The sequence below is a fragment of the Benincasa hispida genome, chromosome 3, assembly GCF_027475165.1.
Source record: "Benincasa hispida cultivar pf3 chromosome 3, pf3_genome.v1.1, whole genome shotgun sequence".
NCBI classification, from domain to species: Eukaryota; Viridiplantae; Streptophyta; class Magnoliopsida; order Cucurbitales; family Cucurbitaceae; genus Benincasa; species Benincasa hispida.
The window spans coordinates 78,957,009-78,971,975 of record NC_143480.1 but is presented as its reverse complement, the minus strand read 5'-3'; the positions used below and the strand labels follow the sequence as shown (position 1 = coordinate 78,971,975).

At 40.5% G+C, this 14,967-nt stretch overlaps 2 protein-coding genes across 4 annotated transcripts in view; one reads left to right on the top strand and one right to left on the bottom strand.

Annotated features, from left to right (window-relative positions):
- Nucleotides 1–14,669, bottom strand: part of LOC120074003 (ENTH/VHS/GAT family protein) — a 28,205-nt gene extending 13,536 nt beyond the window's left edge. Inside the window, exons 1-4 of one of the 3 annotated variants that reach the window (XM_039026964.2) lie at nucleotides 14,222–14,669; nucleotides 13,761–13,933; nucleotides 13,193–13,309; nucleotides 12,423–12,501 (exon numbers count right to left, since the gene is read on the bottom strand). In XM_039026964.2, the coding sequence (XP_038882892.1) occupies nucleotides 12,423–12,501; nucleotides 13,193–13,296 (183 nt within the window). In that variant the 5' untranslated portion in view covers nucleotides 13,297–13,309; nucleotides 13,761–13,933; nucleotides 14,222–14,669. The remainder of the gene's footprint in view (nucleotides 1–12,422; nucleotides 12,502–13,192; nucleotides 13,310–13,760; nucleotides 13,934–14,221) is intronic. The other 2 variants (XM_039026963.2, XM_039026965.2) reach the window with 2 other exon arrangements.
- LOC150037554 (uncharacterized) lies at nucleotides 1,626–7,926 on the top strand. The gene has a single exon (XM_090312264.1). It carries the CDS (start codon nucleotides 2,568–2,570, stop codon nucleotides 4,089–4,091), a length of 1,524 nt encoding a protein of 507 aa, XP_090168390.1. The 5' UTR covers nucleotides 1,626–2,567; the 3' UTR covers nucleotides 4,092–7,926.
- Nucleotides 14,670–14,967: the final 298 nt, after the last annotated feature.

Here is a 14,967-nt window from a genome sequence, read left to right as displayed (position 1 = left end):
TACATTGAAAGGCTTCAAAGGAAGCTTCAACCGGATAACTTCTGATGACAAAAAATGAAGAAGTTAACAAAACAACTTAAAATCATATCCCAAATCCTCAGTCAAATCTCGATTCATGGTGACTGAGGTCTGATTTCTTCCATTTGTAAACCACACGCCTCAATTAAGGAATGAAATTAGGAAGAAATTCAGGGATACTTTTCAGCTGATGCTACCGAGTGTAAAACCGAATCTGAAACCTTTCTATAATCAATTGAGAAAAGATCATTAAAAGTTTATGCAAGAGAGTCTTTGACAGGAAGATCTCATCTATCTTATTTATAGTTCAAAATTTCGATCAAAATCTCAATTGAAATTTCAAGATTTCTAGGGGGAATTTTGATTTCCCCCCAATTTCTCGAAATTACAAAATTCCCCTCGATAATTCGAAATTTCCATCGAACTTTCGAGTAATTCAATTTTCCCCCAATTTCTCGAAATTTTGATTTTTTCATCAAAATTTCAAATTTTCAAGTTTCTTCTTTTTCTTAACAATTAGCTATGCTTAGCTCAAGGGAAGTTTTTTCTTTTTTACCATAGAAAATCTTTATTTTCAAGAAACCATATATTTTCATTCAAATATTTTCCATTGAAGTTTTACATCATTTCACCTCAAAATTGAATTAATATGAGTTCTCGAATATTCCTCTCATTTTCTCTCAAGTTCTATCTACTTGTAGAGTTTTCTTTTTCTTCTTCTTTTCTGTTATGTCGTCTTATGCTTAGTGTTATGATTTTCCTATTCTTATTATCTTACATTAGTTTAATGCTATAATTTTTCATTTTTGTATCCACTTCATTTTATAGACAATTTACAATTATTTTACATGCAAATATTTCATGTCCTTTAATTTTGTAATTAATTTCCAATATTTGATATTATTTTATAATTATTTTTTATTTTCTTTAAATTTCTGTCTCGCATCAAAATTTACATAGATAGTTTACAATATATATCTAAATATTGTCTTACTTTATAGAAATGATGATTAAAAATTGTCAAGTACAGTCTAATTCAGCCACAATCAAATTTTCATTAACTAACTATAACAATTTTCATCAATTTCCATAAAATTTCCCAAAATTTCTATCGATATTTTCATAAAATCGAGGCTTTGATATTTCCATCAATATCAATATTTCGAACCTCGATATTATTATCAGCTAACTGCTCTTCGATCTCCTCACTACTCAAACTAACCTTGGATCCAAGATCTGAATCCCCATCATGAACAGATTGAGTGGTGTCGGTTGCCTTAGCAATTCAAGAGGACAAAATACCTTTGGTAAACACAACATTTATTCCTGGAGTGAACTCTGGATGAGTACAAAACTAAAGGATGTGAAGGAGGCTAAGGCAGCTTTGGAGATGAATTGATGACCAGTGACCTAAACACAAGCTTTTCTCAAAATATCTGCGTAATCTCCGAGTTTTCTGGAAACTAGAGCAAGTAATCTTTCTAGTATAAAAAAATATAAATAAATAAATAAACAAAAAGATAGGATTCATCAAACCGAGAAGTAAAAATAAAAAGGGTAGTTTTGCTAATTGACGTTTGTGGTTTAGTGTTTATGTTTCAATCTTATTCTTTTTTTTTTTTTTTTTTGGTTATAATAAATAGAGAGATTATATCCAAAAGGGGCAAAGAAGACAGCCTAGGAGTTGGGGTAGAGGGAACCCCTCCCAAAAGCTACATGAGGAGAGCTTTCCAATCATTAATAATCAACAGAATATTGTAATTATACAAATATAAATAAAAATAATGTAAGGACGCCCACCACGAGACCGAATTTTGCAGTAAATAAAAAAGAGTCCAAAAGAAGAGACACATCCTGAAAGGATCTACAATTTCTTACTGATCACAAATGCCACATTGTGGCTGGCTCTAGGCACAGTTTCCCAAAATTCTAGCTTTGACCATAAGATTCCATCCATTAAGCCCTTCAAAGAGCCAATCATCAATCCTTCAAGGAAGGCAAACCACAATCCCAAGCTTTGGCATAAAAGAGGTAAACTTATCTAAGAAGAATCTGGTATTCCTTTTTTTCCTTTCTTTCCATAAAAGCCATAGAAAAGCACGACCAACATTGCTCAACAAAAACTTGGCTTTCTTTTAAACCACCAGTCGGACAAAAGCTCAATCAAACCCCTCCCCTTTTGTTGAAGGTCATTTCCAGCCAGACTAAGTATTCATCACACATTGAAATGATTGTCAGAAGAAAAGATTATAGTTCTTCCAGGCTTTCCCTGAATGTACTCTGCAATCTGTCACTAGCTATATGGAGAAAGAAGAAAAAACCCTCTCTATCTCCTCTAGTCTCACTCTTCCTCTAAATTTTGATATTCTTGTTGAAAAAATGGTTGGTTTGCCCTAGGGATTTATTTGTAATTTACTTATGGGCCTAAGGCTTCCTGTCTGTCTAAGTAACTTAATAATAAGATTTGATCGTGGTTTTTTCTCCCTGGTCTAGGATTTTCCACGTAAATTAGTCTTGTGTTTTTCCCTTTTTTTACTTTAATTTTTATCATGGTATCAGAGCAAGGGGATGAAACCCCAGCCACCATTGATGAGTCTCCTTCAACGACGAATTTTGAGATAGCTGACACAATTAAGGAAGCTGTCCAACAATACCTAGAGACTGCCTTACCTCGCCTTCTTCAACAAATGAGTGTCGCCGGAACGACAACCCAATCCATCGACGGACAGATCGGATCGCGCCCAAATCTGAGCGATGCCCAGCCACCCTTCAGCCGCAGACAACCCAATTCATCAAGTGCAGATAGTGTTCGGCGAGATCCAACCCATCGTCTAGCAGCCCAGATGGTGTTCGGTGACCCTTCTTCAAGTTCTGATCCATTGACCCTAATTCAATCGACCAGATCCGCCGATCATCCTGCAACACTCCCAGGCGTCTTCGCGCACAACAAGCCGGCCGATCTCCCAGGCGTCTTCGCGCAACCCAGACGTGAACTCCCAGCCGCGACTTCGAACCCTAGGGATGTCGACCACACCGGGTTGCGCGACCGATCGGGGGAGTTTTTTTACCAGCAACCTCCGGTGGTAGGACGGCTGGTCCTCTCTGACTGTAGTGACGCTGGTCCGGTCGTTTTTCCGGCGAACTCTCCGGCCGGTCTGACCGGAGAGTGTTCTGATGAGATTAAAAGCAGATTTTTTTTCCTCCAGCAACAGCTCGCGGATTTCGGGTCGGTTCTTGGTACAAACTCAAAAATGGTTCAACCGGAATCGTCAAATTTACAGCTAGGCTCCGAGAACCCGGTAAACTCTTTCCATTCTTTACTTGCTACGAATTTATTATCTGGATCGATAGGACACTTTGCAGGAATTATAATTGGAGAAAAGTTGAATGGCGAAAATTATTTTTCTTGGTCTCAATCCATACGAATGGCTCTGGAAGGAAGACAGAAATTTGGCTATCTAACTGGGGAGATAGCCAAACCTGAACCCGGTAGTCCCCACGAGCATATTTGGAGAGCAGAAGATTCATTGCTACGATCAGTTCTGGTGAGTAGCATGGAACCTCAAATTGGCAGACCGTTACTTTATACGGCGACTGCCAAAGAGATCTGGGATGCAGTACAGCAGTTGTATTCGCAGAAGCATAATGCATCCTGCCTTTATACCTTACGCAAACAAGTTCATGAATGTAAGCAAGGAGCTATGGACGTCATGTCATACTTCAACAAATTGTCCTTGTTATGGCAAGAAATGGACTTATGCCGTGAGATTGTCTGGAGATGTACATATGATGGGACGCAATATTCCAAACTTGAGGAAGCAGATCGAGTGTATGATTTTCTAGCGAGTTTAAATCCAAAATATGACGGTGTTCGCAGCAGGATTTTGGGCCAATGTCCTACACTGTCACTGAGGGAAGTGTGCTTTGAAATATGCCTCGAAGAAGACAGATCTAAGGCCATGAATATTCCAATTGTTACGTCTACTGAGGCTGCGGCTTTTGCCACCAAGTCATCTGGATCAGATAGTGACAAGAAACCTCCACCTATCTGTGAGCATTGCAAAAAACCATAGCACATGAAAGACCAGTGTTGGAAGCTTCATGGAAAACCTCCAAACTACAAACGACGTCAGTCACAGGACAAGGCTGGTTCTGGACGTGCTCTGGCCAGCGACTCGACAAATGACAAGACTTTGACTCCGCCTTAAGCTGACAGTCAGAGTAACTTAAGTGTTGTTGGGGTCAGTGCAATAGCACACTCAGGTACGACTTAGTCTTTTGGTTTTATTAGCATTAAAACGGCCTTGGATTGTGGATTCTGGAGCAACAGATCATCTGACCGGGTCTTCTGATCATTTATATCATATCACCCGAGTGCCGGCAATGAAAAGATTAGAATCACAGATGGCTCCTTTGCCCCTGTTGCAGGGAAAGGACATCTTTCTCCGTTTGATGGTTTGATTTTGCGTGATGTGCTGCATGTTCCTAATTACTATCTGTTAGTAAAATTACAAGGGACTTGAACTGTCAGACTGTTTTCTCACCCGACATTGTTTTGTTTCAGGATCTGGGCTCGGGGACGACGATTGGTACTACCCAGCACGATAGGGGGCTCTATTTCCTGACTGATGAAACTTCCTTTAAGGATGGTTATAGGACTAGTTTTATTTCTTTGAATTTCTCTGTTGTTGAAACTGATTTTATGTTATGGTATTACCATCTGGGACATCCCAGTTTTCAATATATGAAGTACCTTTTTCCGTATTTATTTCATAATATTAATATGTCATCCTTACAGTGCAATATGTGTATCCAGGCTAAACAAAGTCATGTTTCGTTCCACTCTCAACCTTACAAGCCGTCCAGACCATTCAGTCTTATCCATAGTGATGTTTGGGGTCCCTCACCTACCACTACCTCTACAGGCAAACGGTGGTTTGTCACCTTCATTGACGATCACACCAGATTGACCTGGGCCTTCCTTTTGACCGATAAGTCTGAGGTGTACATTGTTTTCCAACAATTTTATGCGACCGTAGAAACCCAGTTCACACAAAAATTGCCATTTTACGGAGTGACAACGGGCGTGAATTCATTAATAACTCATTCCGGAACTTCCTGGTATCTAAAGGAATTATCTATCAAAGCTCGTGTGCCTATACTCCCCAGCAAAATGGTGTTGCCGAGAGGAAAAATAGACATCTGGTAGAGGTCACTCGTTCCCTTATGATATCTACCTCTCTTCCTTCCTATTTGTGGGGCGATGCTATCATCACTGCAGCCCACCTTATCAACCACATGCCTTCCCGTGTCTTGTCCTTCCATACTCCTCTTGAATGTTTCAAAGAATTGTATCCCAACACCCGGTTAATTCCTGACGTACCTTTGCGAGTGTTTGGATGTGTTGTCTTTGCCATACCCATGGTCCCAATCGTACGAAATTCACTCCTCGTGCCCAGAAATGTGTCTTTGTTGGGTACCCTCTCCATCAACGTGGGTACAAGCGTTATCATCCCTCGTCTCGGAAGTACTTTGTGTCTATGGACGTCACTTTTCTCGAGGATCAACCGTTTTTCCTCGTTAGTCCTCTTCAGGGGAAGCGTCCTAGTGAAGAGGCTAACTGGTCCACGTACTCCATTCCCCTAGAGATGTCGGCTGAACCTGAACATCCTAGCCCTGTTCTTCCTAGTCCTGTTCTTCCCACTAATCAAGTCCCTTGGATAACTTACTATAGGAAGAAACTCAGGAAGGAAGTAGTGTCGCCTGTCGCCTCTCCGGCTCCAGTTCATGAGTCTGACTCGGTCACAGTTCCAGGTATGAATGTCCCTGTTTGTGATATTGATGATTGTGTTGAGACTGATAATTGTAGAATGGACAGAGATATAGAGATTGATGCAGATAATGAGAAAATAGAGGGAACTGAGGAGGATGGAGAAACTGATGGAAAAGACAACACTGAAGAAATAACTCTAGCAAACGAGAATAGTGGAAGGGAAGGTGATTGTGTGGGAAGTCCTTCTGACAAAAGATCCATAAATCAGACGGCTAGTTGCAGTAAGGAACGTGGAGAAGAGGAAAACCATGATGCATCTCTTGATCTTCCAATTGCCTTGAGAAAAGGACGGCTAGCTGCAGTAAGGAACGTGGAGAAGAGGAAAACCGTGATGCGTCTCTTGTCTTCCAATTGCCTTGAGAAAAGAGACTAAGTCATGTACAAAGTTTCCTATGCATAGTTACATGACATATAGTAACCTATCTCCTGAGTTCAAGGCTCTTACTACCAGTCTAGATACAGTAATGATTCCAAGTAATATACAAGTTGCCATGGAAACTCCCGAGTGGAGGGCTGCAGTTATGGAAGAAATAAGAGCCCTAGAGAAAAATGGAACATGGGAACAGGTTGCTCTTCCTGAGGGGCACAAGACGGTTGGATGTAAATGGGTATTTACTGTCAAGTACAAATCCGATGGCTCGATTGACAGATATAAGGTGAGACTGGTAGCCAAAGGCTTTACCCAGACCTTTGGTATTGATTACTCGGACATTCTCTCCTGTAGCCAAACTCAATGCTATCATCACTGCAGCCCACCTTATCAACCACATGCCTTCCCGTGTCTTGTCCTTCCATACTCCTCTTGAATGTTTCAAAGAATTGTATCCCAACACCCGGTTAATTCCTGACGTACCTTTGCGAGTGTTTGGATGTGTTGTCTTTGCCATACCCATGGTCCCAATCGTACGAAATTCACTCCTCGTGCCCAGAAATGTGTCTTTGTTGGGTACCCTCTCCATCAACGTGGGTACAAGCGTTATCATCCCTCGTCTCGGAAGTACTTTGTGTCTATGGACGTCACTTTTCTCGAGGATCAACCGTTTTTCCTCGTTAGTCCTCTTCAGGGGAAGCGTCCTAGTGAAGAGGCTAACTGGTCCACGTACTCCATTCCCCTAGAGATGTCGGCTGAACCTGAACATCCTAGCCCTGTTCTTCCTAGTCCTGTTCTTCCCACTAATCAAGTCCCTTGGATAACTTACTATAGGAAGAAACTCAGGAAGGAAGTAGTGTCGCCTGTCGCCTCTCCGGCTCCAGTTCATGAGTCTGACTCGGTCTCAGTTCCAGGTATGAATGTCCCTGTTTGTGATATTGATGATTGTGTTGAGACTGATAATTGTAGAATGGACAGAGATATAGAGATTGATGCAGATAATGAGAAAATAGAGGGAACTGAGGAGGATGGAGAAACTGATGGAAAAGACAACACTGAAGAAATAACTCTAGCAAACGAGAATAGTGGAAGGGAAGGTGATTGTGTGGGAAGTCCTTCTGACAAAAGATCCATAAATCAGACGGCTAGTTGCAGTAAGGAACGTGGAGAAGAGGAAAACCATGATGCATCTCTTGATCTTCCAATTGCCTTGAGAAAAGGACGGCTAGCTGCAGTAAGGAACGTGGAGAAGAGGAAAACCGTGATGCGTCTCTTGTCTTCCAATTGCCTTGAGAAAAGAGACTAAGTCATGTACAAAGTTTCCTATGCATAGTTACATGACATATAGTAACCTATCTCCTGAGTTCAAGGCTCTTACTACCAGTCTAGATACAGTAATGATTCCAAGTAATATACAAGTTGCCATGGAAACTCCCGAGTGGAGGGCTGCAGTTATGGAAGAAATAAGAGCCCTAGAGAAAAATGGAACATGGGAACAGGTTGCTCTTCCTGAGGGGCACAAGACGGTTGGATGTAAATGGGTATTTACTGTCAAGTACAAATCCGATGGCTCGATTGACAGATATAAGGTGAGACTGGTAGCCAAAGGCTTTACCCAGACCTTTGGTATTGATTACTCGGACATTCTCTCCTGTAGCCAAACTCAATGCTATCATCACTGCAGCCCACCTTATCAACCACATGCCTTCCCGTGTCTTGTCCTTCCATACTCCTCTTGAATGTTTCAAAGAATTGTATCCCAACACCCGGTTAATTCCTGACGTACCTTTGCGAGTGTTTGGATGTGTTGTCTTTGCCATACCCATGGTCCCAATCGTACGAAATTCACTCCTCGTGCCCAGAAATGTGTCTTTGTTGGGTACCCTCTCCATCAACGTGGGTACAAGCGTTATCATCCCTCGTCTCGGAAGTACTTTGTGTCTATGGACGTCACTTTTCTCGAGGATCAACCGTTTTTCCTCGTTAGTCCTCTTCAGGGGAAGCGTCCTAGTGAAGAGGCTAACTGGTCCACGTACTCCATTCCCCTAGAGATGTCGGCTGAACCTGAACATCCTAGCCCTGTTCTTCCTAGTCCTGTTCTTCCCACTAATCAAGTCCCTTGGATAACTTACTATAGGAAGAAACTCAGGAAGGAAGTAGTGTCGCCTGTCGCCTCTCCGGCTCCAGTTCATGAGTCTGACTCGGTCTCAGTTCCAGGTATGAATGTCCCTGTTTGTGATATTGATGATTGTGTTGAGACTGATAATTGTAGAATGGACAGAGATATAGAGATTGATGCAGATAATGAGAAAATAGAGGGAACTGAGGAGGATGGAGAAACTGATGGAAAAGACAACACTGAAGAAATAACTCTAGCAAACGAGAATAGTGGAAGGGAAGGTGATTGTGTGGGAAGTCCTTCTGACAAAAGATCCATAAATCAGACGGCTAGTTGCAGTAAGGAACGTGGAGAAGAGGAAAACCATGATGCATCTCTTGATCTTCCAATTGCCTTGAGAAAAGGACGGCTAGCTGCAGTAAGGAACGTGGAGAAGAGGAAAACCGTGATGCGTCTCTTGTCTTCCAATTGCCTTGAGAAAAGAGACTAAGTCATGTACAAAGTTTCCTATGCATAGTTACATGACATATAGTAACCTATCTCCTGAGTTCAAGGCTCTTACTACCAGTCTAGATACAGTAATGATTCCAAGTAATATACAAGTTGCCATGGAAACTCCCGAGTGGAGGGCTGCAGTTATGGAAGAAATAAGAGCCCTGGAGAAAAATGGAACATGGGAACAGGTTGCTCTTCCTGAGGGGCACAAGACGGTTGGATGTAAATGGGTATTTACTGTCAAGTACAAATCCGATGGCTCGATTGACAGATATAAGGTGAGACTGGTAGCCAAAGGCTTTACCCAGACCTTTGGTATTGATTACTCGGACATTCTCTCCTGTAGCCAAACTCAATGCTATCATCACTGCAGCCCACCTTATCAACCACATGCCTTCCCGTGTCTTGTCCTTCCATACTCCTCTTGAATGTTTCAAAGAATTGTATCCCAACACCCGGTTAATTCCTGACGTACCTTTGCGAGTGTTTGGATGTGTTGTCTTTGCCATACCCATGGTCCCAATCGTACGACATTCACTCCTCGTGCCCAGAAATGTGTCTTTGTTGGGTACCCTCTCCATCAACGTGGGTACAAGCGTTATCAACCCTCGTCTCGGAAGTACTTTGTGTCTATGGACGTCACTTTTCTCGAGGATCAACCGTTTTTCCTCGTTAGTCCTCTTCAGGGGAAGCGTCCTAGTGAAGAGGCTAACTGGTCCACGTACTCCATTCCCCTAGAGATGTCGGCTGAACCTGAACATCCTAGCCCTGTTCTTCCTAGTCCTGTTCTTCCCACTAATCAAGTCCCTTGGATAACTTACTATAGGAAGAAACTCAGGAAGGAAGTAGTGTCGCCTGTCGCCTCTCCGGCTCCAGTTCATGAGTCTGACTCGTCTCAGTTCCAGGTATGAATGTCCCTGTTTGTGATATTGATGATTGTGTTGAGACTGATAATTGTAGAATGGACAGAGATATAGAGATTGATGCAGATAATGAGAAAATAGAGGGAACTGAGGAGGATGGAGAAACTGATGGAAAAGACAACACTGAAGAAATAACTCTAGCAAACGAGAATAGTGGAAGGGAAGGTGATTGTGTGGGAAGTCCTTCTGACAAAAGATCCATAAATCAGACGGCTAGTTGCAGTAAGGAACGTGGAGAAGAGGAAAACCATGATGCATCTCTTGATCTTCCAATTGCCTTGAGAAAAGGACGGCTAGCTGCAGTAAGGAACGTGGAGAAGAGGAAAACCGTGATGCGTCTCTTGTCTTCCAATTGCCTTGAGAAAAGAGACTAAGTCATGTACAAAGTTTCCTATGCATAGTTACATGACATATAGTAACCTATCTCCTGAGTTCAAGGCTCTTACTACCAGTCTAGATACAGTAATGATTCCAAGTAATATACAAGTTGCCATGGAAACTCCCGAGTGGAGGGCTGCAGTTATGGAAGAAATAAGAGCCCTAGAGAAAAATGGAACATGGGAACAGGTTGCTCTTCCTGAGGGGCACAAGACGGTTGGATGTAAATGGGTATTTACTGTCAAGTACAAATCCGATGGCTCGATTGACAGATATAAGGTGAGACTGGTAGCCAAAGGCTTTACCCAGACCTTTGGTATTGATTACTCGGACATTCTCTCCTGTAGCCAAACTCAATACAATCCGGGTACTATTATCTGTTGCTGTTAATAAAGATTGGCCTTTGCACCAGTTGGATGTGAAGAATGCGTTTCTTAATGGAGAACTCGAAGAAGAAGTCTATATGAGCCCTCCGCCCAGCTTCTAATACTAGTTTAACCATCGGGTTTGTAGATTAAAGAAGTCTCTGTATGGGTTGAAACAGTCGCCAAGAGCCTGGTTTGACAGATTCACCACGTTTGTTAAAGCTCAGGGGTATGATCAGGGGCACTCAAACCACACGTTTACAAAAAGGTCGAGTTCAGGAAAGACTTCAGTACTTATTGTGTATGTAGATGACATTGTTCTGACTGGTGATGATACTGATGAAATTATGAGACTTAAAACAAAGATGGCTGAAGAATTTGAAATTAAAGATCTGGGAAAATTGCGATACTTTCTTGGGATGGAGGTGGCTCGATCGAAAGAGGGTATATCTGTCTCACAACGAAAGTATACTCTAGATCTCCTCAAAGAAACAGGAATGACTAGGTGTAAACCTGTAGACACCCCTACAGAGTATAATGTCAAATTGAGTAATGTTAATAATGGAGCCCCTATTAGCAAAGAAAGATATCAGCGATTAGTCGGGAAGTTGATATATTTATCTCACACAAGACCTGATATATCATATGTCGTGAGTGTTGTTAGTCAGTTCATGCAAGCTCCCTATGAAGAACATATAATAGTCGTTGAACGCATCTTACGGTATTTAAAGGGCACTCCTGGTAAAGGTCTTCTGTTCAGGGAGTCTAGTAAACGTGGTATAGAAGCATATACAGATTCGGACTGGGCTGGATCTGCTGTTGATAGAAAGTCTATGTCTGGATATTGTACATTTGTCTGGGGCAATCTAGTCACTTGGAGAAGTAAGAAACAAGGAGTGGTTGCCAGGAGTAGTGCAGAAGCCGAGTACAAGGCCATGTGTTTGGGGATATGTGAAGAAATCTGGTTGAAGAAAGTATTAACAGATCTTCGACAAGACAGTGAGCTTCCAATGAAGTTGTTTTGCGAAAATAAAGCAACAATAAGTATTGCCAACAATCCGGTCCAGCACGATAGGACCAAACACGTCGAGATTGACAGACATTTCATTAAAGAAAGACTGGACAATGGGAGCATATGTATTCCCTACATCCCTTCAAATCAGCAGATTGCAGGTGTCCTTACAAAGGGATTATTAAGACAGAGTTTTGATTACTATGTCAGCAAGTTGGGTCCGATCGATATTTACGCCCCAACTTGAGGGAGAGTGTTGAAAAAAGGGTTGGTTTGTCTTAGGGGTTTATTTGTAATTTACTTATGGGCCTAGGACTTCCAGTCTGTCTATTTATTTGAGCAGTCTTTCTGTATTTCAGGGTAACTTAATATTAAGATTTGATCGTGGTTTTTTCTCCTGGCCTAGGGTTTTCCACGTAAATTAGTCTTGTCCCTTTTTCTACTTTTATTTTTATCAATTCTAAAAGACTTACTTACATTCTTGATGCTAAGGTTTGGATATTGCCAATACTGCCAGTTCCACCTTACCATCCACATGCTCCTTTTCACTCTTTCTCACTCATGATGCATCATATCAGGTGTCTCTTCGAGGACATCCAATAAAATTTGAAGGATGCAGGATAAAATTGATATTCTAAAAGACATGCATTCTTGATGTTAAGATTTGGATATTGCCAATACTGCCAGTTCTGCCTCCCCATCCACATGCTCTTTTGCGCTCTTTCTCACTCATGATGCATTATAACAGGCATCTCTTCAAGGACATCCAATAAAATTTAAAGGATGCAGGATAAAAGGCCTAATATTCATTTGCCTGCTATTTCCTAACAGAGTGAATTTGGCACATAAAACATGAAAGGAGGCACAAGCTTTTATGTTAAATGATAAAATAGAATTAATGTTTCTTACCAAAACTGCATAAAGTTGTGTATTTGCATTTTTACTTCCTAATCGTTTTTTTATCGCTTTTATGACCTCTTTAGCTTGCCTGCACAAATAGAACAAAGAAAGCCATACTGAGGAAATGACACATTCATAAAATATGTTCTTATAGAAGATAAAATTGTCGGCACAAATCTTACAACTAAGAGTAATAAGATCGTCTCCTGTTCCAAGACTAGAACTTGTGGCAATGAGTTATTACAAAGGCATGATCAGATATTGTCATCCATCAGTCTAATATAAGAAGTCCAGCTTGGGAGTGCATAAACCCATACTTAAAACCTAATCTATCCTCACCAACCTGAGTATAACTCACTAATTAAGGTATATACTCCACCAAGACTAGAACTTGTGGCAATGAGTTATTATAAAGGCATGATGAGATATTGTCATCCATCAATCTAATATAAGCAGTCCGGCTTGGGAGTGCATAAACACATACTTAAAACCTAATCTATCCTCACCAACTTGAACTTAACTCACTAATTAAAGTATATATCCTCCACCAAGAGGTTAGTGATTCGAATCTCCCACCTCATACGTCATTGAATTTAAATATAAAATAAATAATAAAAATAATATATATATATATATATATATATATATATATATAATAAAAATAAAAATAAAAACCCTGATCTACCCACACATGCTTTTTAAACAGACTCCAAATAGGTTTCTTTCTTATCATACCAAACAAAGTGGGAAAACAGACTTTGAGAATATATATGGCATACCTTTGATCATGAGCAACTAATTCACAGACTTGGATATTCTTCATCCAATCAGTTTCAGTCAGTTTCTCACTTGTTGCAGAGTTGACTAGTTCAGCAGCAGCCATATTTATAGAACCCCTAATTTTGGTTTTTTTGAAAAAGAAAGGGCAATATAAAACGTAAGTTTAGAAGAGGCAGATTCCAAAATGAAAGGAGGACTATAATATTTCAAGACTCAGAATGTATGCAACGTTCTTACTCAACAGACAAGGTAATTATCATTACTATACTACATCTAAAGACTTGACATCCTTACTCCAAATGTAGGCAATGTTCCTACTCGACAGACAAGGTAATAGAGAGAGAAGAAATAATTCAGATTTAATTATCATTCATCACTAATGACATAGCAAAAACTCAATGGAACCAACTGCAGATTTATCTTTATGTCCTGCGGTGCATCATTCTTCAGTAAAAAAATGGAAAGTTCACTTACTAAAGCTTCCAAGAACAACTATTCTTGAGCATAATTTCATACAGAAAATGAAAAATCTAAAAAGAGGAAGTAAAGAGTGAAAGAATAACTAACAGAGATCGACAACCTCCTAAATACTTGAATGGTCAATATGGGAGTAACAAGCCTTCAGGATAGACAAAACCCCAGAATGCTCTAAATTATCTTGAACTTTTTAGGCATAGTGCACCAATAGAAGCAGAGATAGAAATCAAGAAAACCTTCCTTTATGGGAACCATAAGCCACTCTGAAATGGGGAAAAGGAAGTCCAAGCTTAAAAACCAAACAAATTAACAACCATAATAGAGGATTTAGCACATGGGGAAAAAAAGGGAGAAGTTCAAGAACACATAGAATGAAAGTAAAACAACACAATACAGCTGATACTCGACATCAAATCCAGTAGAGTACAAACCCATGTGTGAAAAAGAAGAGGAGATTCAATCCAAATGAAAAGACTAGCAATACAGATCTCAACATGAAGACCCAAAATTCAAAAACAGGTGAAAAGCAAGAAAAAGAGAGTTAAAGTTACCAGATTAGACAGAAGAAGAGAACTCAAAAGCCCTAGAAGACGAAGTGGATGAGCATTTGAGGAAGAAAGAAGAAATGGGGTTGGGGCAAAAAGCGTAGAAAAATGGTTGGAAGTTATGTGGGTAGGCGTAATGATGAATGATTAAGAGGAGGAATTGAAAGGATAATAAAGAAGCAAACTTATGGGGATGAAGATTTGGAGTTGGAACGACAGAAGAGAAAGAAATGAGAATCTTTCTCTCTCTCTCTAAAAGTGTATGCGTGTGTCGTTCTGTCCTTTGGTGAGAGAATGGGCGTTGTTGCGTTTCAGCAAAAAAGCTTATAGAGGAAAGCAACGGCACCGCCATGGATCTACGCTGTCCAAAACCCCCCCTTTTTTTTTATCACTCTCCTCTCTCTCTCTTCTCTATAATCTTTATTTTCCCAAACTCTTCAACTATCTCAGCAATGCTAATCTCCCCTATCATTCACTTCCCCCAATCACCTCCCTCCTTTCTCTTTCTGACACGTGGCGGATGCCACGCCTCAAAAAACTGACTTAACTAACTTTAAATAACACCCTCCCACTTTTCAACTTTTTATTTATGTACTCCACAAATTTTATATTTACTTGTAAACAAAGTTAGATTTATTATAAATATTATATGTGTTAGATAGATGCCCAAGCTTAGAGTCAAAAGCCAAGTGTTTTCCTTTCATTATCACTGTGTATTGGTAGTATGTCATACCCTATGCTTGGTTTCCAAA